The sequence below is a fragment of the Siphateles boraxobius genome, unplaced genomic scaffold (assembly GCF_051911475.1).
Source record: "Siphateles boraxobius isolate OS27281-9 unplaced genomic scaffold, OSU_SipBor_1 130, whole genome shotgun sequence".
NCBI lineage: Eukaryota > Metazoa > Chordata > Actinopteri > Cypriniformes > Leuciscidae > Siphateles > Siphateles boraxobius.
This window is the reverse complement of record NW_027508734.1, coordinates 3,904,998-3,926,302: the sequence shown is the minus strand read 5'-3', so window position 1 is coordinate 3,926,302 and position 21,305 is coordinate 3,904,998. Positions and strand designations below refer to the sequence as shown.

Here is a 21,305-nt window from a genome sequence, read left to right as displayed (position 1 = left end):
AGGCAGTGAAGCCACCGGAAGTGTTCGAGCGGCCATCTTAAGATTCCCTACCAGCAGAGGGCTCCAACGGCCGTTATACAGATTTTTGTAGCTTCGACGGTACTTTTAAGATGACCCGCTGTGCAGCATACAAGTGTAAAATGAACTTCACAAAAGGATGTAGAGAAACTGCCCACAGGTTGTAATTCAAGCCCTATAATTAGTAATTTATATGTACAATTGTCGCTATTCCTGTGTTGTTTTCTCCGAGGCAAGAGTAACTTAATTCTTCTACTAGTGTTGTCAAAAGAACCGGTAATGTTACTTTGGTAAGTTACCAAGTCGGTACTGAAATTTTGAAAATGGGATGATACCAGCATTTCTGCAGTACTGGGTAACTTATATTCTCGGTACCCACTAATAGCTGCTTTCAATCGCTTCAGTGTTTATCTAAGCGCAATCGAGGCTCCAGACTAACTTTTTACTTGGAGTACTTTAGCCAATGTAGCCTATACCACAATGTATTATACTAGTGTCTGTGAATATTAAACCACAAAAAAACGTGGCTATTACCCTGCATGTTCTGCTTGTCTCTGTGGGAATGAATGGCGCAGACGCGCGGTTTAATTTCTCCAGAGCCGATCTGAGAGTCACTTCATGAGCATTTTACCGCTTCATTTGAGAAAAACTATCGTCATATCATAACACACACAGAAACTCAAAGGTGCACGGCAACCCGTCAAAATAAAAGTTCTGTTTAGCTTGAAGAAATTGACTGAAATAATTATATTTGCCTACTGTTGTACAGTAGATTTAGCTACATCTTAATGTAATGCAATTTTTAATAAGCAGGAAAGATTTTCGACTTTAAACAAATATCCATCTAAATGCTTAGGGTGTTTGAGTGGTAAGAATGTACAGGGAGACTTGATTTTAAAACGGTGTCTCCTTAGGCAATGTTTTCTCAGTCAAATCATACAATCATACAGTGGCTTCACTGTTTATGACGTCATGAGCTATCCAGTCATTCTATATTGATCAGTGGGGCCGACACAATGTTGCGAGCTATGGAACGAACCTACACAAGTTTAGTATTGGTGCCTTTGAAACTATCATTCCATCTTCCATGTAATGTGAATCATTTATACTACAGTATTTTGTATTCTTTTCCTGCTAATAACTGAGCTAACATTAGGTTTGCCATGTGTTTATCTCGCAGGAAGAGTTTCGTGGCTTTGATTTTGAAGGAATTTGCTGTGTAAATAAAGGTGTGTAAAAGTAGAAGGTTCCAAAAAAAACATTCAGAGAACTAGTCATTCTGGTAATTCCTGAAGCTCATCTGTGGTGTCAAATGACTCATTCAAGGGTGTTTTCACCACGAAACTCTTCAAGCTGTTCGCTGATACACAGCAAATGGCATTTGTGTTTAAAGTACAGCTTTGGTTAATTAATCATATAGTGCACCAGGAACCTAAACTGGATACGATTACAGTTAAAAACAGAATTAGGACAATATCATTTTATACATTGAAGCACCTCAGTTGAATACATGACAAGAACATGGGAGGTAAGAAAACCTTTAAAAAATATGGCTATCATCAAATAATTACTCTAAAACATGATTTTGAAGTGTTTTTTGATCTTTGACTTTGAACTATTGCAAGTGTTTCTATATTTAACATAAAAGCTTCTAGTTTTGAACCTTTAGAAAATCAGATCTCACACCTACTCTTAAAGGGACAGCTCACCCAAAAATGATAATGCTATTATCATTTATTCATTCAGATTTTGTTTCAAAACTGTAGGACTTTATTTCTGCTGTTGACCATAAACGACTGTATTTTGAAAAATGTCTAACATTGCCCCAACAATGAAAATACATGGGGTTAAATGTTGTTTTTATATGCTTTAAAGACAACATAAGTCTGTATATTTTATTAAAATAATAATTTCTTTTAATTGCATAATACATAGTTTCTTAAACTAGTAATTATGACTTTTTATGGCTGATTTCAACTTTTATGAGACGGTCAACTTTAGTGATCATATGTAATCATAATTTTGACTTCTTGTCTTATAATTGTGATAAGTATTAGTATGTCATAAATTCAACTTTTTGAGAAAGATGACTATCAGATACAATGACTTAGTATATCAATCTCTTTCACCGTAATTATGCCTTTTTGTTATATTTATGTAATAATTTCATTTCTTTATTTATCGGTTAAATTCTTTATTTTGACTTTTTATGCCAAAATCACGAGTTAGGATGCCATATTTTTGATATTGTATGGCATAATCATGAGTTAGTATGTCATAATTTAGATTTTTAATGGCATACTTATGACATTTGATGTCATCAATATGACTTGATGTAATAATTTCAACTTTTATATCATAATCATGAGCATAATCAAAAGCATGATTTTTTTTCCTTACAATGGTTATATGTTCAAGATATGATTTCCATTACACGAGAGTAGATGATAAAACTTCATGCTGATTTGTACTCGGCTTTTGCCAAGATAAGCACCGACTAAGACATAGCTTTACAGTAACCTATGCTTCTCCATCCATTTACGCTTCTGTCCATATGGCGATGTGAATCTCCTTGATTGGATTGAGCTGAGTAGGGGACATCTCAAGGGTCTTCAAGTGGGCACCTTCTCCTCAGTGTTTCGTCGACTAGCCCACGACACCTCAAGAGGGCTCGACAGTGACTCTGGTGTCCAAGAGTCACCCCCCTCCGTCCCCCACTCAACTCAGCCCAGCTTACTGACCTTTACATCCGTCCTGCTGCTGAGGTTGCTCCTTCCTCGTAGTTCACATGTGACCTAACCACAATCTCTCCACAACCCGACCATACTCGCCAACCCATTTGACTAAGGCTGTTGAGCCCCACTGCCGACATTAAAGCACGTCAGTGGCAACAGCTCCGTATGGCATACTACCACAAAACACAATATCTGTCCAAACACCAATCCTCATTCATGCAAAATACACAGGAACATAATAACTTTAATTAGTTCTTGTAGTTCTTTACTGTGCGACTCAAGTCTTGGCCTCCGACGTCTCTGAGGAACCGGGTTGTGGAGTGTGCCACAAATCCTCGACAACCCACTTCCACTGGATAAACCCGGACTCTCCATCCTCGCTGTTCTGCTTCAGCGACCAGCTGACCATACCACAGTTTTTTCCTCTCATATGCCTCATCTACAGCATCCTCCCATGGCACTGTTAACTCTATCAGTTGAACAATGCGTGCTGATCCAGACCACAAAACAATATCTGGTCGGAGTTTAATGGTGGCAATCTCAGGTGGAAAAATAAGCCGTTAATCAAGATCAGCCAGCATTTTCCAGTCCCTAGCAGCTTCCAGTTGTCCTGGGCGAGAATTGTTTTTAGCACTTTTTCTTGGTGGTTGCTCGCCTGGGCGGAGGAATATTGTCTTTTGTGTGTAATGTTTTGCTAGAACAGGTGGCAACTTATTGGTCATGTTACGCTTGCCTTCCAATGCTAAAGCCAAACATCGGAGTACTTGGTCATGGCGCCAAGTAAACCGACCTTGGCTAAGAGCCACCTTACATCCTGTCAAAATGTGCCTTAATGTGTCAGGTGATGGACACAAAGGATAAGAGGGATCCTCCCCTAGCCAGAGATTTAGGTTCTGTGGTGATGGGAGAACATCATATGTTGACCTGATAAGGAAACTGATCCTACTCTCTTCCATTGACCAAAGGTCTTGCCAGCCCATCTTGCGTTGTTCCACACTCTCCCATCTCATCCACTCTCCCTGCTTGGCCTGGGAAATGGCCTTTATACACCTCATCCTCTCCTCCTGCTTTCGCACCTCGTTGACTACCAGCTTCCTCCTTAGAGCTGGGGCTGCCTTGTGCCATTTAGGAGGAGCTAAATTGAGCCCAAAACCCCCTCTTCCATGCTGTACCTGTCCCACGATATCACCAATTTGAAGGGCAGCCTTTTTTCTCTTCCACAGATTTCTACCAGTTTTTAACACAGGTGCTGCCTCCCTTACACATTTGTTGCGTGACTCTAAGATCATTTCCAGTCTGACCTTGGCGCACTTAAACTCCTCGGTTAAAGCAGAGACTGGCAGCTGCAATATTCCTTTACTATAAAGTCCCACTCTGCTGAGGCAGCGTGGAACTCCCAACCATTTCCTGATATATGAATTTATTAACACTTCCAGCTTATCCACTGTTGTCAAAGAAACCTCGTACACAGTCAGTGGCCACAGCAACCCCGGCAGTAGAAAAACACCAGAAATCACCAGAGTTAGTTTGCCTGGTACAGCATAGCTGTTTATGCTCTTCAACCCTTCCACTAGTTGTCGTCTAACTTCTCCCACTCGAACTGTGTCCTTTAGATCCACATCGTACCATCTCCCAAGACTCTTCACTGGCTTCTCAGAAACTGTGTAGTATTGCCTCACCATTAATGAAGAATGTTTTATCTACTACCTTGCCTTTAATTATCGAGATGCTCCTTGATTTAGAGGGATTAAATTGCATTCGTGCCCATTCAATGTTATCGGTTAACTTACCCAATAACCGATTAGTGCAGGCTACTGTTGTAGTCATGGTTGTCATCTCATCCATGTATGCTCTGATTGGTGGTAGTCGCATCCCAGAAGCCAAGCGCTCTCCTCCTACTACCCATTTTGATGCCCTAATGATTACTTCCATTGCCATGGTAAAAGCCAGTGGATAAATGGTGCATCCTGCCATTATTCCAACCTCTAAGCATTGCCATGTAGTGCTGAACTCTGGAGTTAAAAAAACTAAATTGCAAATCTCCAAAATAGGCTTTCACTAAATTTGTTATCGACATCGGTACCCTGAAAAAATCAAATGCTGCCCAAAGAAGCTCATGTGGCACTGAATCATATGCATTAGCCAAATCCAGGAATGTCATATGGAACTCCTTCCTCTTCTTTTTTGCTGATTGAATTCGTTGCCAGATAACACTGATATGTTCTAAGCATCCTGAGAACCGTGGAATGCCCGCTTTATGAACTGAAGTGTCAACGAAGCCATTCTTTAATAAGTTGACAATCTCTGACCAATAATGCTGAAAAAAATCTTACCTTCAACGTTTAATAGTGAAATAGGATGAAACTGACTGATGCTTGTGGCATCTTTTTCTTTGGGTATAAAGACTCCCCCTGCTCTGCGCCATGCTCTAGGTACAACCTGCTTTTCCCATGCCACTTTTATCAATTTCCACAGAATTCGTAGAACTCCTGAAGCACTCTTGTACACTCTGTACGGAACTCCATCAGGCAATGGAGATGATGAAGCCCTTGCCTTTCTCACAGCCTGCTCTATCTCCTTCCACTTAGGTGCACAGACCTACATTTGGTATTCTGGCGGATTGATAGGTGGGATGTCTGACGGAATTAACATAGGCTCATGCCTTTTTGCGTCTGTATGCATTTCCTCCAAATATCTCTCTAGCTCAACCCTAGATGCTTTTAAAGTGCCATTCTTCTCACTGGTGAATAACTTATTTACGAATTTGAATGGGTCTTTATAGAAATTAGCCCTCGCATGCTCCTTTTTGTAGCGTTTCCGTAGGCGCTCAGCTCTGCGTAATGTTGCAAGCTTATCTTTTATGGCCCTTTGTAAGAGATTGAGTCCCTCCTTCTGACTTTGTTCTGCTTTTTTCCATTGCTTCCTCAGCTGTCTCCTTTCTCTAACTAACCCTTCAATTTTCTGCTGCCGTCTAGACATTCCAGGAGTAGTTTGTACTTTTTTTCCTTCTATTTTTCCACGCCAAACCTCTCACTTCCATATGTGTAAATGATGTCCCCAAATTCATCCAGCTTCATTTCAACTGTACCAGTTAATCTTTCCAATGCAAAGCATAGGTCTGTGTTTACCGTGTCCCATGCAGTTTTCTCACAAGCTCTTGGCCATCTAACTCCAGGCCTATGCCCGTTGAGTTTATTTTCTCTCTTATGCTGGTTAGTCTGACCGGGTTCACAAGTATCAATGTGTTCATCACTAACTGTGCAAACCCTCCTCTCCTCTATGACTGGGGTGCTGATTTCCTGCGAACTGTGATTTGCTTCCTGTCGCTGAATTTCATTCGACTGACTTGACTGACCTCGTAAGAAGTACTGATCAATGCGAGGCCCTTGTCCCTTCTCCCTCAAGCATTTCATTTTCCCTTGATGAATCTTCAAACCCCTGACCGTTGTCGCACTGCTCCAGCCACAGACACAAGCTTGGAGTTCAATGACTTTGCTAACTACAGAACCTAAACTAGTCTTTTGTGAAGTACTCTCCATACTCCTATCCGTTTCCATTCCAAAGTCGTTAACCATGTTGTCCAACATTGAGATTGGACAACATCTATAATTTAGATCTGAAGGCTTTATAGTGTTTATTTTTTTGTTTTTTTTATGGAATTACTAACAACAACAACATATTTCTCAAACAGCTTCTGAGTCGCAGCCTGAAAAAAGGATTGTGCTTCTTGGGAAAACCGGAGATGGCAAGAGCAGCGCCGGGAATACGATTCTCAAACAGCAAGTCTTCAAGAGTAAAGCTTCACCCGAGTCAGTGACGGCTGAATGTGTCAGTGGAGATCGTAAGGTCGATGGCAGAAAGATCACCGTTATCGACACTCCTGGACTCTTTGACACTGGACTGGATGAGGAGACCATCAGATCCGAGATCATTAGATCCGTGATCGAAAGCTCTCCGGGTCCAGACATGTTCACCATCGTCCTGAAGGTCGGGAGATACACGGGACAAGAAATGGAGATTGTGGATAAAATCGTGGAGTGTTGTGGAGAAGATACCTTTGATCATTCAGTGGTTTTATTCACTCACGGCGAACAGCTGGAAGGTCAAACCATTGAGGAATTTGTGAAGATGAGTCCAAAGCTACAGGAGCTCGTTGATAAATGTGGAGGCCGCTGTCACGTCATCGACAGTAAATACTGGAAAAAGAGGAAGATGGGATACAGGAGCAACAGAGTTCAGGTTAAATCTCTGCTGGAGACCATCGAACAGAAGCTGAAGGACAGTAGGAACGGCTGCTACACCAATGAGCTGCTTCAGATAGTGGAGGACGAGATTCAAGAGGAGATGAAGAATGTAGACGAGGTCAATTTGTTGCCAGAAGAGAAACGAGAATTAGCAAAAAAGATTGTGCACAAAAAACTTCTCAATCGGCTTGCGGGAGTGACCACAGGGACGCTGACCGGTGCTTTTCTGGGCATCGGTGTCGCAGTGGCATCTGTTGTGAGTTTACTGAAAGCCACCAATATTCCCGGAGTGGTGAAAGCAGGAGCGGCAGCCGGAGCCGCCGGAGCAGCGGGAATAGCAGCCGGAGCAACAGCGCTGAAGGCAGGGATTATTGCTGCAGGAGCTGGTGTTGGACTAGCTGGATCAGGTCTCGCTGCAGCTACAGGTGTTGCTTTTGGAGTTGCAGCTTTTGCCGGAGCGATCGGAGGAGGAATTACTGGATACAAAGCAGCAGATGAGGGCGATTCAGTGTGTGTCACTATAAAGAACACAGCCAAACTCAACTATGAGAATGCCAAAGGTGCGGCGAAAAAGGCACAGAAACATCAACAGAAACTGTTAAATAAAGAGAACAATAGTACTGATTAGGGAACAGAGCAGTTTTAAGTGATTTATGGAATAGATTATATTATCATTGTTGTATGTGCTTTATCGATTTTGTCTAAATAATACATGGGGATTTGTTTTTAATTCTCACTTTATTACATGTAGGCTACATGCAATAATATAATAAATTATATGATTTATTATTTAGTTGGTTTAATTGCAAGTTAATTAGAATTATAATAGCTAATAATAAAAATAATAATAAACTATTTTAAAGTATTATTTATAAGGTGCAGTGAAAAGGCACAGAAATAAACACAAACTTGTTTTAAAAAAGAGAGAAAACTGTTTTACTCAGTGAACAGACCAGTTTTGTAGTTATGACTCTTAAACTTGATTGATTACTAAGATTATATTATCTTTGTTGTTGCACTTTTTTGTCTAAATAATGCATGGGGATATGTTTTTAATTCTCTTTAATTATATGAACATGCAGTCCCATTATATTATTTACTATGAAGTATATTTATGTTGTTTTTATATATTAGAATTGTAATAATTTTTAAGCTATTTGTGTAGGTCACATTTACAATATGATTTTTGGCTGCATTACAACGGCTGAACCTCCCATCACACTTTAGTTCATTTTACTTCTCCTTATTGTATCTCATGGAAGGTGATTTGTTCCAGAAAAAAAAAATGTTGGTTGAAAGTCTCTTCACATCCTGATAGCAATCATTAAGTGGTCTAAGTGTATTTATATGTATATATCGTCTGTGGAAGGTGTAGAACCACTCTCAACAATTGAAATGTTAACATAAAAAAAAAAAATTAAAAAAAAAAATTTATACACTTATGTTTTCCAAAGGGGAAAAGGGACCCAAGGGGTCTAAATAATGCATGGGGATTTGTTTTTAATTCTCACTATATTACATGTAGGCTACATGCAGTAATATAATAAATTATACGATTTATTAATGTCTTTATTAAGAAATCATTGATGACTGACTTGCAGCATAAAAGTCATTTTTATTAAAATGAAAATACTGAGAATGTCTCTGCATCTTTTGCTGTGCAAGTATATTTTTGACTGTCAGTGACCTGTGCCTGAGTGGCCTTTGGATTCATTTAGCTGTGTTTGATACACAATCACAAAGGAGAAAAGAGAGGACAACTGAATATTACTCAAATATTGCAGAAATCTATAAAAATTAAAATGTATTCATTTTTCATCAGTGATTATTGACTATTTAGTATGCCAGGAGTTCTCAACTCTGGTCCTTGAAGTGCGCTGTCTTGCAGAGTTTATGTCCAGACCTGATCAATCGCACCTGCTTGTGAGTATCTAGTCAGTAACCCAAAAGAGCTTGATTAGCTGGTTCAGGTGTTTACACACTGTTTTCTGTGTGTAACTATACTTGGCAACTCTTATATAAAATTCACTTGTTCTTGACTTATAACTTTTGTAACTATATTTGAAATGTACATTTTATTTATAAAGTGCAGTGTTTTTTAAATTTAATTACAGTTTCTGTACCTGAATACTGAAAATATTAAAACACTATTTCAATCGTTGTTTAGTTGCATCTATTTGTTGCGATTGCTTATTTTTTATTTGTTCTTTTTTAATTATTGAGTGTTTACTTGTCTTTAATAATGTTTGAAATTTATATGAATTAGGCTAGTTGTTTTTCTGTAGTATTTTTAAAACACAGGCTTTCTTTAGCCTGTTGATTTTTGTTCAGGATTTTCAGCTACATTTAAATGTTTTGCAATAAGACTAAATGCGAATAAATCACTTATATTATAATATAAGTTTTTTTTTTTTGTTTTTTTTTTTTTTGCATTATTGGAATTGAAATTAGGAATCGATAAGAATCGGAATAGGAATTGGAAAAATTCCAACGCTACTTACAACAGTGGTGTCCAGTCCTGGATATGTAGGAGTTCAGCTCCAGCCTTCCTGTAGTTTCTGATCCTGAAGACCTTGATCAACTGGTTCGGGTCTGCTTAACTAGGGTTTGAGCTCAACTCTGCAATCGGGACTAGATGGCAATAAATACTGAAAAGAGAGAGGACAAACCACATGTTAATGGTATAAAACCAGTTTAAAACTTTTGTTCATGAAGATGTACAATAGCATCTGAGAATGTAGGCTACACATGACACTACTATACTGACAAATACAGTATTTGTTAAGTGGGTGAGGATCATCTTATTTAAAAAATGTGATACCCAAAATATTAACAAATAACAAGCAAAATGTTTATGAAAATACATTTATATGGTGCAAATAAAGTTTTGGTAAAGGTCTATGACAAATCTACAATGCAAAAACGCTGAATGTGTCAGACGGTGATTTGAATAGAATACTTACAGTAGCAGAACAAATGATCTGATTACACACAAGGAAAAGGGAGAAAAAGTAACAAAAATTAATATTTCAGTCAAATATTGCTCAGTATGGATACATGTGCAGATGAAGTGTACACATTCAAAAGAAATTATTACATGCATATTTAAAGTGAATATTATTTCATGGCCTAAATGTTTTACTTCCGTTATATCTTTTAATAATTAATTAAATATTACAGATGGTTGATTTAATTTCAGTTATCAATTAAAGTTATAATTGTAAAATCTGTTATTTTTAGGTCACGTTAACATGATAGTAAAATGACCATAGCTTTGTAAAATTACAAAGCGCATATATGTAAATATGATTTGATGATCTGTCAGCGCGCAGTGTTCATCGATGTCTATCAATTATGAATGGTCATAAATATATATAACTAGGGCGTTTTGGGCGTTTTATTTTTTCCCAAATTCCGTTTTTTCCGTTTTAATTTTTGCAAATTCCGTTTTGTCCGTTTCAATTTTGGGGAATACTGTATAGCCTATTCATATTCAGATAAACACTAAAATTAGTGTAATTTAATAGCAATTAATTGATTACCATTTTGACCCGTTTCACTAATTTTAATAGAAAACTTAAATTATTATGGAAATTTCAAAAGCTTACCTGTTTGGAGCAAAGCTGGGTGGTACCAGTCGAATCCAAAGTGACAGCTTTGCGATGATGCGATGATCAAAAATGGCACAAATGAGATCAACCTCATTGCATAATCACATTCATCGATTATGAACATTTATGATACAATGATAGATAATGAATAATAAATGCACTGACGCTAAAGGTCCTTGCACACTCCGAAATTCTCGCACGATAAAAAATAAATAGGACCTCACGTTATGTCAATCACGTTTACACACTGCCTTCAGAATCACAGAATTCAGCAGTGATTTATTAGCATAAAAATGTTTACTTTTAATCCAAGGCGTCATATAGCTGACGCTTTTTGACATCCGTCAATATCCAACGCACATGGCACCCTTTAGCGTCAATAGAGAGAATTCATTAACGTCACTTTCCCGCCGGAACACGACCCCTCAGCCGGACTGAGAGGCAGAAGAGCTGCTGCGTGACTGGATTTAATAGGGGAAACTGCGAAAACGCAAGTAAAACAAACAATTATCAGTTTAAACTAAAGATTGGACTCAATATAGTGTTCCTTACAACTTACTAAAGACCCAGTGATCCATGGATATTGACATACAGCCAGAAGTCATGTTTCCTGACATTTATATGTGCCTGATTTTGACACCGGGGAAATACATACAGCAAATTTGCCTGTGAATGCTTTATATAAAATACAATATAGGCAGGTCTAAATCCAGGTGATCACTTATCAATGTTATATATATCATCATATCGTCTAGACGTAAAACTTGTATAGTTTTTTGTCAGTGTTTATTTAAAAATGTCAAATTATACAGAATATACAGTGGTAATTATTTGATTGATGAGTTGTCACTGCAATATATAACAACGCAATATATAGAGAATGATTTTACCACTAAATTCAGCATATTGACACAAAAATGATAACTGCAAATCCACCTTTCGCTGGCTGGAGTCCAGTTGTTTCTATGAATTGCAGCGATCTATTTGCTTCTCTGTTCTGTAGCTTTCGGCAGTCTGTAAAAATATACCTCAGAGTTCTTGTCAAATGTAGTTGTACAGTCAATCGCAAAGCTTGTTCCCGTTTTAGATGTGTTTTTTGTGTTTTTCAAGGCATTCACGCTGAAAACCAATGCTGTCGCTCAGTCTTTTTGCCACTCAGTTCGCGTGGCCTCAATCACTCCAGCTGACGGTGACATCACGCGCATTCCCTCTATTTGACACGCAGATAGATATGGGCCAGAAGGCGCCTCCTAGCGGTGTAACCCTAACCCGACCCCAGACCTAAACCTACCCATTTCTATATTGACGCTACAGTGCCTTGTGCATCGGATGTTGACGAACGGTCATAATATGACGCCCTAGGATGAGAATGCGTTGAAAGACAGTATTTGTCTTGCTATCTTGTTGACTGTGTGCAGTTTTAGTTAAGTATGGGATGGACTGTTGAACGTAATGACATTTATGATATTTTACTGGATCGTTTAAAATAGTTTGATTAACCCTGAGCTTCTAATCTTAAAACAATAACTGTACTGTGCTGTTATGGTGGGTTGCCCACAGTCAGACCCGTCGCTATGGGCGGGCCATAGGAGGCCGGGCCCGCCCCCAAAAATGCTTGTGCCCCCCCACTTGAGGCACAGATAATTTAATTTTAATTTAATTGTAATATTATCATAGCTGCTAATTTTGTGTTGCATTAATGTTGCATTCTTTATCATTAAAATATTAAAAATATAAAGAAACAATGGTGTGATTTAGTTTGATTGATGGGAATCTACACTGCAACAGCCTATCACGGCCTTACAAAAGAACGTGAGGCTACGTACGTAACGTACAACTAAGCCGCTCAACAGTTACCGTGAATTTTTGAAAGCTGTTTCAAAACGAGTTTTCGCCGGCTTACTCGCTTCAGTTCCTTCCGAGTGGAATGATACTTTGATGAGGAGGTTCTGGTCGGAGAAACGCTTCCTCCCGCTGTACTGGGCCTGGAGAGAGGACAGCGCTGCCTCCACTCAAAGTATCTGTGCGAGTGTAATTGCGTGTATGTGTGTGTGTGTGTGTGTGTCATGGCAATGCATATCCCTCTGTTGACTGCTTTAAAATGCAATGTTTGAGAGATGTTTCTGGTGTTACATCTAATATGTTGTATAGTCAAGTGTTTTATGGATATTCGTAACATTGCTTCTGTGTAATGTGGTGTAGGCTAGGCTACCTGGTCATATTGCTGTTGGTTATATGTTTAACGTGATGATTACGTGCTGCGCGACTAGAGTTGATTATTATAAATATACATACTGTAGGCTAATAATAATTGTGCCCCCCCCCCCCCCCATACATTTCATATGCCCTCCTTTGTTATATTCTGGGCTTTATACTCACAGACTCCAGAATATCTTGTTTAACACCCAACGGGTGGTGGTTTATTAAGCAAATAAACTTATACACATACATAGAGACTTAATGGTGTAACCGCATAACGTGCGAGCCTCTGTGTGTCACCTACTCAACGGTCCGTGCTGCGACCACAATATTACCAAGGATTCGCATCATAGAACATTCCTAACATGCTAAACAATCACTATTGTTACATCCTTTCTCTTTTGAGACTGGGACTTCAGATGCCCTTTTAACGCCAGCACAACTTAAATGTTATAAATACAGTGTTATATATATATATGTGTCTGTATATATAAAAAACAAATAAATAATATTGCCCTTTAACCAATTAGCATCGGCTTACATCCAACATACCCTTGTAACATTCAAAACATAGTAACATTCAAAGTGCTGTTCCTTCAAGCTTAATGTGTTACAAAGTCCATGTAACGCGATGGTTTCTTCACTATGCGGCCAGACCTGGTAGTGACTGGCACATCACTGTTGGTGTTATCTACGGGTGTGACCACCTCAGAGGTACAGAGGGGAGAGGCGGTCTCTGAGTGTCCAGTGTCCTCAGTGTCTATGTCTGGGGGTCGGCTGGGGGTCGTACCAGGAGCCCGTCTGAGGTGTCTCCGATTTCTCCTGAGAGCATTGCCTGTGTCTAAGTGAACCTCGTAGGACCTTGCATCAATGGGCCTCTGTATGGTACCTAGCCTCCAGACATTGTATGGTCCAACTGGTTGTACTCGCACACGGTCACCTGGTTTCAGTTCATCCAAATCTCTAGCTGATCTGTCATAGTAGGCACACTGCCGTTGTTGGTTGTTGATCAGATCCTCCTGTGCACTTGTGACTTTTGGTTGCAGAAGACTTGTCTTTGTAGGTAACAGTGTTCTGATACGGCGGTTAAGCAGTCTCTATGCTGGACTGGATATCAGACCTTGTGACGGAGTATTGCGGTGGTCTAGCATAGCCAGATACGGGTCCCGTCCTGCAGCTTTGGCTTTGCGCATGAGCATCTTTGCTGTCTTCACGGCTGACTCAGCTTTGCCGTTACTTTGAGGGTAACCTGGGGATGACGTCTTATGTTGGAATTCCCAAAAACGGCTGAATCTCTGGAATTCTGTGGATACATATTGTGGGCCATTGTCGGAAATTACAATATCCGGGATACCCTGACGAGCGAAATGGGCTTTCAGTTTCTTTATCACTGTTGTCGACTTTGTATCAGGCAGGTGATCTATTTCCCAAAAATTGGAAAAATAGTCTACCGTTATTAAATAGTCTCTGTTGTCAAAATTAAAGAGATCTGTTCCCACCTTTGCCCATGGTCTGCTTGGTATCTCATGTGGCTGTAATGTTTCTTTCTGTTGTCTATTGTCTACTGATCTGCAGATGTCACACTTCGCAATATATGTCTTAATTTGATCTGTCATGCCCTGCCAATATACACACTCTCTAGCCCTCCGTAAACAGCCTTCCACACCTAGATGAGAGGAGTGTAGACGGTGAGTGATCTCTCTCTTTAGTGTGTCAGGGATAACAGCATGTTCACCCCTGAACACCACTCCATCCTGATACGTCAGTTCTTCCTGGAATGAGAAATACTGCCTTATTTCCCCCGGTGTCTTGTTTTTTTCATTTGGCCATCCTGTGCGCATGGTATTGATAAGAATCTGTAGTGTTTTATCCTCTTTGGTAGCAGAGCGGAGGGCGTTGAGGCTGTCTGATGAGATCGGCAGGTGTTTTATCATATTGACAGTCACTATTTCCGCTTCCACTGAGCCATCGGCTGAATGTTCCGGTAGGTAAGCTCGGCTCAAAGTGTCTGCCAGTAGCATATCTTTACCTGGTACATACACTACCTCCAAGTCGTACTTCTGTACCCGTAGCATCATTCGTTGCAGTCGTTTGGGCGCACTGAGTAGTGGTTTCCTCACTATAACCTCTAAGGGTTTATGGTCACTTTGCACCGTCACTTTACGACCATAGGTGTATTGGTGGAACTTTTCTATGCTGAATACCAAGGCTAGAAACTCTTTTTCTATTTGTGCATACCCACGTTCTGTTTGTGTTAGTGCTCTGCTTGCAAATGCAATAGGCTTACCCCTCTGCATGAGTGCTGCACCTAAACCTGTATCTGAGGCATCACACTGTACAGTCAGTTCCTCATCTGGGCTGTAGAACTTCAGCACTGGAGCCTGTGCAATAGTGTCTTTAAGTTTGTGGAATGCCTCCTCCTGTTGCTCCGTCCAGTTCCACTCACTGTCTTTATGCGTCAGCTTTCTCAGTGGCTCACATTGGTCAGAGAGATGTGGGCAAAACTTGGCCAGGTACCACACCATGCCCAACAGTCTCTGAACTGATTTCAAATCTGTTGGTCTCGGCATTTGTGTGATGGCTCGTACCTTTTCTGGGCCCACTTTTAGTCCATCAGCTGTGAGTAGATGTCCAATGTATGGTGCTTCATTTTGTCTCAGCTTGAACTTTTCTGCGTTCAGTTTAATGTTCTGTTGTCTGCAACGGTTCAAAAACAGTCACAGTTTTCTGTCATGATCCTGCTCAGCTGCTTCTTGTGACTCACCCTGTCCTGTGATCAGTACATCATCAGCGATTATGTATAGTCCAGGCAGATCATCTAATGCTTGTGTCAGTTTTCTTTGGAAAACCTCAGGTGCCGGGCTGATTCCCATAGGCATCCTCAGCCACCTGTAACGCCCAAAGGGGGTGTCGAATGTCGTCAGGTAACTGGATTCCTCATGGAGCTTGACATGCCAGAAACCACTTTTGACATCACAAACTGTGAATGCCTTGGCTTTGGACAGGTCTGGGAGTATGTCCTCAATGGTGGGTAGTGGAAAGTGGCTGCGCTTTAATGCTTTATTTAATGGTCTGGGGTCGATGCACACTCTCAGGTTTCCATTTTGTTTCTGTACAACAACCATACCGCTGATCCAGTCTGTGCTGCATTCGACAGGTGTTATGATTCCTCTGCGCTGTAGATCCTGCAGTTCCTCTTTGAGTGGTTTCATCATAGAGACTGGCACACGTCTCTTGGGCAGCTGCACTGGCTTTACAGTTTTATCTACCTCTATTTTGTACTCTCCTTCTAGACATCCGTCTCCATTGAATACATCAGCGTACTCGTCTTTGATTTGTTCCATGCACCACTTTCCAGTTGTAGGTTTCTCTGTGGTGACAATGCTATCTATTGCCATTATATTCTCATAGCGCACCTTTATGAGCTTCATGGCCTCACTTGTTTTTTTACCAAGCAGCGGTACAGCGTCATCACCATCTACCACTTGGAACTCGAGCTGGTACAGTTTCTGGTTTCTAGGATTTCTCAGCTTAACTTTACATTTTCCTAGTGGTCTCAGTCTGCTCTTGTTGTACATGAGTAATACCCTGTCTGTGTGTTCCAGTTTTGTTTCCGAGTTTATCAAATGGATCGGAATAATGTTGCAAGTGGCACCACAGTCAATTTGGAATTTCACCATGTCTGTCCCAAGAAGCATACATGCAAACAGCTGGGTGTCATCTGCTCTGCTCGTGCCCACTGCATTAACATCCTCAGCCTGTGCTTCAGTCACACACAGGATTTCCTCATATTCTTCACTTTCACATTCTGTTACATTATGTACAATAGTCTTTTCTCTGTGTTCTGGTCGAGCTCTACATTTAGCTGCAAAGTGGTTGTCCTTACCACATTTTTTGCACTTCCTCCCATACGCTGGGCATTTCAGCTTGTTTTTATCATGTGTCTTACCACAGAACTTGCAGTCCACTGTGTCACTCGTCCGTCTCTGGTGCACTGCTCCTCGTAGTGCATGTACCTCTTCCACCATCGGCCCTGAGATGGCTTTACAGTTCTCCCGCGACAACTCTGCAGCCCTGCACAGCTGTATGCACGTGTCCAGCGACATATTTTTCTCACGCAGCAGTCTCTCTCTCATACTTGTGCTGTTTAATCCACACACAACACGGTCTCGGATAAGCGAGTCTCTCAGTTGTCCGAAGTTGCATGTTTTTGCCAGTACTCTGAGTTCCGTGACATAGCTGTCAATAGACTCACCCGACCTCTGGTTCTTAGTGAAGAAGCGATACCGTTCCACAGTTTCGTTCACACAAGGGTTGCAATGTCCATCAAATTTGTCGATAATGTCTGTTAACTTCCATGTCTCTCTGGCGGCGTCACTCATTAGTGTGTCCATTAATTCTCTGCCGCTTTCGCCAACAAGATAGCTGAACAGTGTCACTTTTTTCTTTTCATTGTCGTCACTCACGGTTAACTCCACATAAAGCATAAACTCATCCTTCCACGTCTTCCAGGACCTTGAAAGATCGTTGGTGTCCAAACACAATGTCTGCGGCGGCTTCAATCCTTCCATATTGCACACGGAGATGCTCACGGTGAGCAACTCAGCTAACGTCACCGGTACTACTGTCTCGTTAAACGGCCTCAGTTCACTACCGCTGCCACCATGTTATATTCTGGGCTTTATACTCACAGACTCCAGAATATCTTGTTTAACACCCCACGGGTGGTGGTTTATTAAGCAAATAAACTTATACACATACATAGAGACTTAATGGTGTAACCGCATAACGTGCGAGCCTCTGTGTGTCACCTACTCAACGGTCCGTGCTGCGACCACAATATTACCAAGGATTCACAGCAAAATCCCCAGTGTTAAATTAACACTGAGAGTGTTAAATTAACACTGAGAGTGTTAAATTAACACTGAGAGTGTGAATTATATAAACTCTGAGCAGAGTGTTAAATGAACACTGAAGCAGTGTTAAAGTTAATGAGATAATTAAGTGAATAATTGAGTGATGATTGAGCATTATTGAAGACACCTGATGTTAACAAGCAGAATCTCTGAAGGAGAAAACCGTAATTTTTAAGTCACCATTATGGTGATTAGTGTTTGGTTTAGTTGGGCTCTTGACCCTTAAATCATTTACTTTAGATTTTGTTTGGCTGCTGTATGTGAGTTATAACAGCCAGATGAACAAATAGAAAAGGTGATCTGATGGTGTTGGTTGTGTTTCAGTAAAACACAAACAGAAGAAAATAAAAAATAATTTGAACTCAGGTGACCTGATTAGAACCAAATTTTCAGTTGTATTTATGATTAGCCACATTAACTGTGTGAAAACTGTTTCGTGTAAATCAAAAAATACTATTCTGATTCATTTTAAACGTCTATTTGAAATCATAAAATGTTTGATTCTTTATTCTAAGCTTGTTCATATTTTTTGTGACCAAAGAAAGAGATTTTCTTTTCATACAGTTTCACCTCACATTATATGAGCTGTATAATTATTTGTTTAAATTATTTGAACGAAATTCGAAATACTTTTTGTAATGCACGTTTGAATATGAATACAGTTTCCTGGTGTACATGCAGATATGAGCTGAATTTCTAGTGATCTTAAACAATGCACATGATAACTGAGAATAAAAGTGCCTTTAAAATGATACTCTGCAGTCTGTACATTTACTGTATAGTTTAAGTTATTTAAAGCATAACTTCTTGCATTTGAGGGATGTTACATGAGTTCTAGGTTCACGTCTTTTTAACTGTCCTTTTTTGCGTTGCATTGGCATAGGAGTAAAGCCTTCAAATTCACAGAAAACAGGAGTCACTCCTAATACCCAAATTACTGAACTCTGTGTTAAAATGAAACTGTTTAGCTGCAGTGTGTATGGTTAATGAATCCTCTTCTAAGATATGATATACATCGTAAACCTTCTGGACTGGAGTTCAGCGGTCTTGCTTTATGGTCATAATGACTGTTTGACAACTTAAATGTAATTAGGCTATTTGCCTACAGTGTGAAGTTTAAAACATTGCATATGTAAATAAACTTAATTCAAGCATCCAACTGAAGGACTGTCATTCTGTCCACATGGCATATAATCACATAAAATGCATTTATATTTGATGCACATTCATTAATATCTGGCTACTTTCCCATTCATTCCATTCGTAATGCACAGTTTTCATGAGTCACAAATCGAATTAGACTGAATTGAAACATTTTGTTGGTAAAAACAGTCCATTTTCCATTGTAAATAGTGTAGAGATGTATGAAGCACAGCTCACATAGAAGTCACTTTCAAACCAAGCAGTTTTCTGTTGGTCAGCGTGGCGAATTTGCGTGATCAACTTGCCCTCGCATGAAACTTCCAATTGCAAGGATTCCTATTGAAATGAATGGAATTCGCCTTGGGAAATTTCACAAAGCAATGGTAAATGTAATCGCACTTTAACCTGTTTGTCAAACGCTTTGACCAAAGAAAGATCACTGTAATTGACACACCTGCAGATCGTGAGAGTAAGGGGAGGCTGCAGACCTGGAGCCGGCAGATATACGCCCCTGGCAGTTTTACGCCCCTGTTGTTCCTGATGCGTCCAGTAGGGGGAGGGTGTACAGCGACACAAATTGAGTTACGTTAGTAAATAATCTTCTTTTGTTTTTTAATTAATACATTTATTTATTTTGTATTGCAAATGAAAGGATACAAGACAATCACAGTGAGAAAGAGAAATTTTACATTTTGTCAATATAAAAAACTAAAGGTGCTTTACATCAGACTCAATGATATTATTTATTTTAGAAACCTTTGAGTTTAAAGGTTTTGAAATTTTCTTAAAAGAAGAAAAAAGGGACTTTATATCAGAGGAGAATATTCTTAAATCAGGATCATTGAATGGTTCTGTCTTTATAAGGATGAATCTTGCCCAGAAGACAAAGTAATAATACCGTATAATCAAGATTTTTATCGTTAGAATGAAAATCTGACAAAAAATTATAGATTCTGTCATTTGTGTGTTAAATAATCTGCTAAAGTTATTGTTGTTTAGCAATGATGCAACATTTATTATTTATAAACAATTAGCTTAATTGGTATAGGTAGCCTATCAATTCATTTCTATATCAATGGATGGGTCTATAATTTATTTCGAGAGACAAAAAGTACTTGACGGTCAGGTTTATGTTCAATCTGGCTTAAACTTAGCTATACCACGTGTAGGTTTAGTTGCCCCTAGTCTTCTCTTCTCACTTTAAAATGCATTTTCTTTTTAATTTTCTTTTGTTGCCTGTCTTTAGCTTGTGTGAGATCGCCTCTTCTGGTAAGACCCTGTTTACTCCTTGCATTAAAACACACTCCACATGGTTTCTGGGGCAACATTACAGTAGATATTGGAAATATCTGAACTTGTTTTTTTACAGTCTATGATGTGAACACACAAAAGACACATTTATAATAGGCATGTATACATGTATGTAAATCTCTCTCTAAGTAAAGAGTTGAACTGCACACTCACTCAAATATTTTGATTATTTCCAACATCATTTCTTTAAATAGCTTACTGGTCGGGACTAAAATGTAGGGTATGTGCACTTAATGTGGGTTTTATCATACTCTGTCTTTACCAAATTTGTCTTTATGCAAAACTTGCATCTCATAAAGGTGTGTTTGCTTTAGCTATAAGAAAATGAAAATCTATCTCTAAACTTATAAACACTCATTATTTTTTTATGACTTACAAAATAAACAACTTACAGAGACATACATGGACATGGTTTTAATGTGATTTTCAATTTTCTCTGCACAGTCCATCATTGGTGGCCAAAAGAAATCAAAGTGGCTTGACACTTTTTTCACTATTGTTCCATCAATAAGTGCTTGTGCCGCTGTACTTTGAAGATCAGGAGCAAATTGATGCAATCCACACACACACACACACACACACACACACACACACACACACACACACACACACACACACACACACACACACACACACACACACACACACACACACACACACAAACACAAACGATAAAATCACCATGGATGTCCTTTTAAAAAATAGTTAAAGAAGAGGGGTAAACCATAGGGGAGTCATCATAATTCATAAATGGTGTCAATTAAAAAAAATTGTGAACAACCGTATTGTGTCTTTCTTTTAAATGGCCCTTGGAATTTTAGAAAAGGGATAAATTGTGTTTGTCTTCATAAAATGCCGTGTAGGATACTGTTTTGTAGCTGTACAAAACATAACGACCAATAGAGAATGGTACTACAGCTAATCAAGGATCCATATAATTACACGGTACTGTATGTCTAATGGGCTAAATTTGGTTAATATCTGAATTTAACTATAAATTCACAACAACATATTGCACTCAGTCTTCCATATAAAAACCTATGGTGAATAGGCCCATAACTGCATTAGGTCATATACTTTTCATAACATAGTTGATCCAACTGTGTATTTTTAAATTTTCAATTCACA

At 39.4% G+C, this 21,305-nt stretch overlaps 2 protein-coding genes across 2 annotated transcripts in view; one reads left to right on the top strand and one right to left on the bottom strand.

Annotated features, from left to right (window-relative positions):
* The window catches only part of LOC143736473 (salivary C-type lectin 2-like), a 318,478-nt gene that overhangs the window by 121,773 nt on the left and 175,400 nt on the right, over positions 1–21,305 (bottom strand).
* LOC143736734 (GTPase IMAP family member 7-like) lies at positions 1,333–8,277 on the top strand. Its single transcript, XM_077227382.1, has 2 exons — positions 1,333–1,546; positions 6,445–8,277. Exons 1-2 carry the CDS (start codon positions 1,540–1,542, stop codon positions 7,623–7,625), a joined length of 1,188 nt encoding a protein of 395 aa, XP_077083497.1. The 5' UTR covers positions 1,333–1,539; the 3' UTR covers positions 7,626–8,277.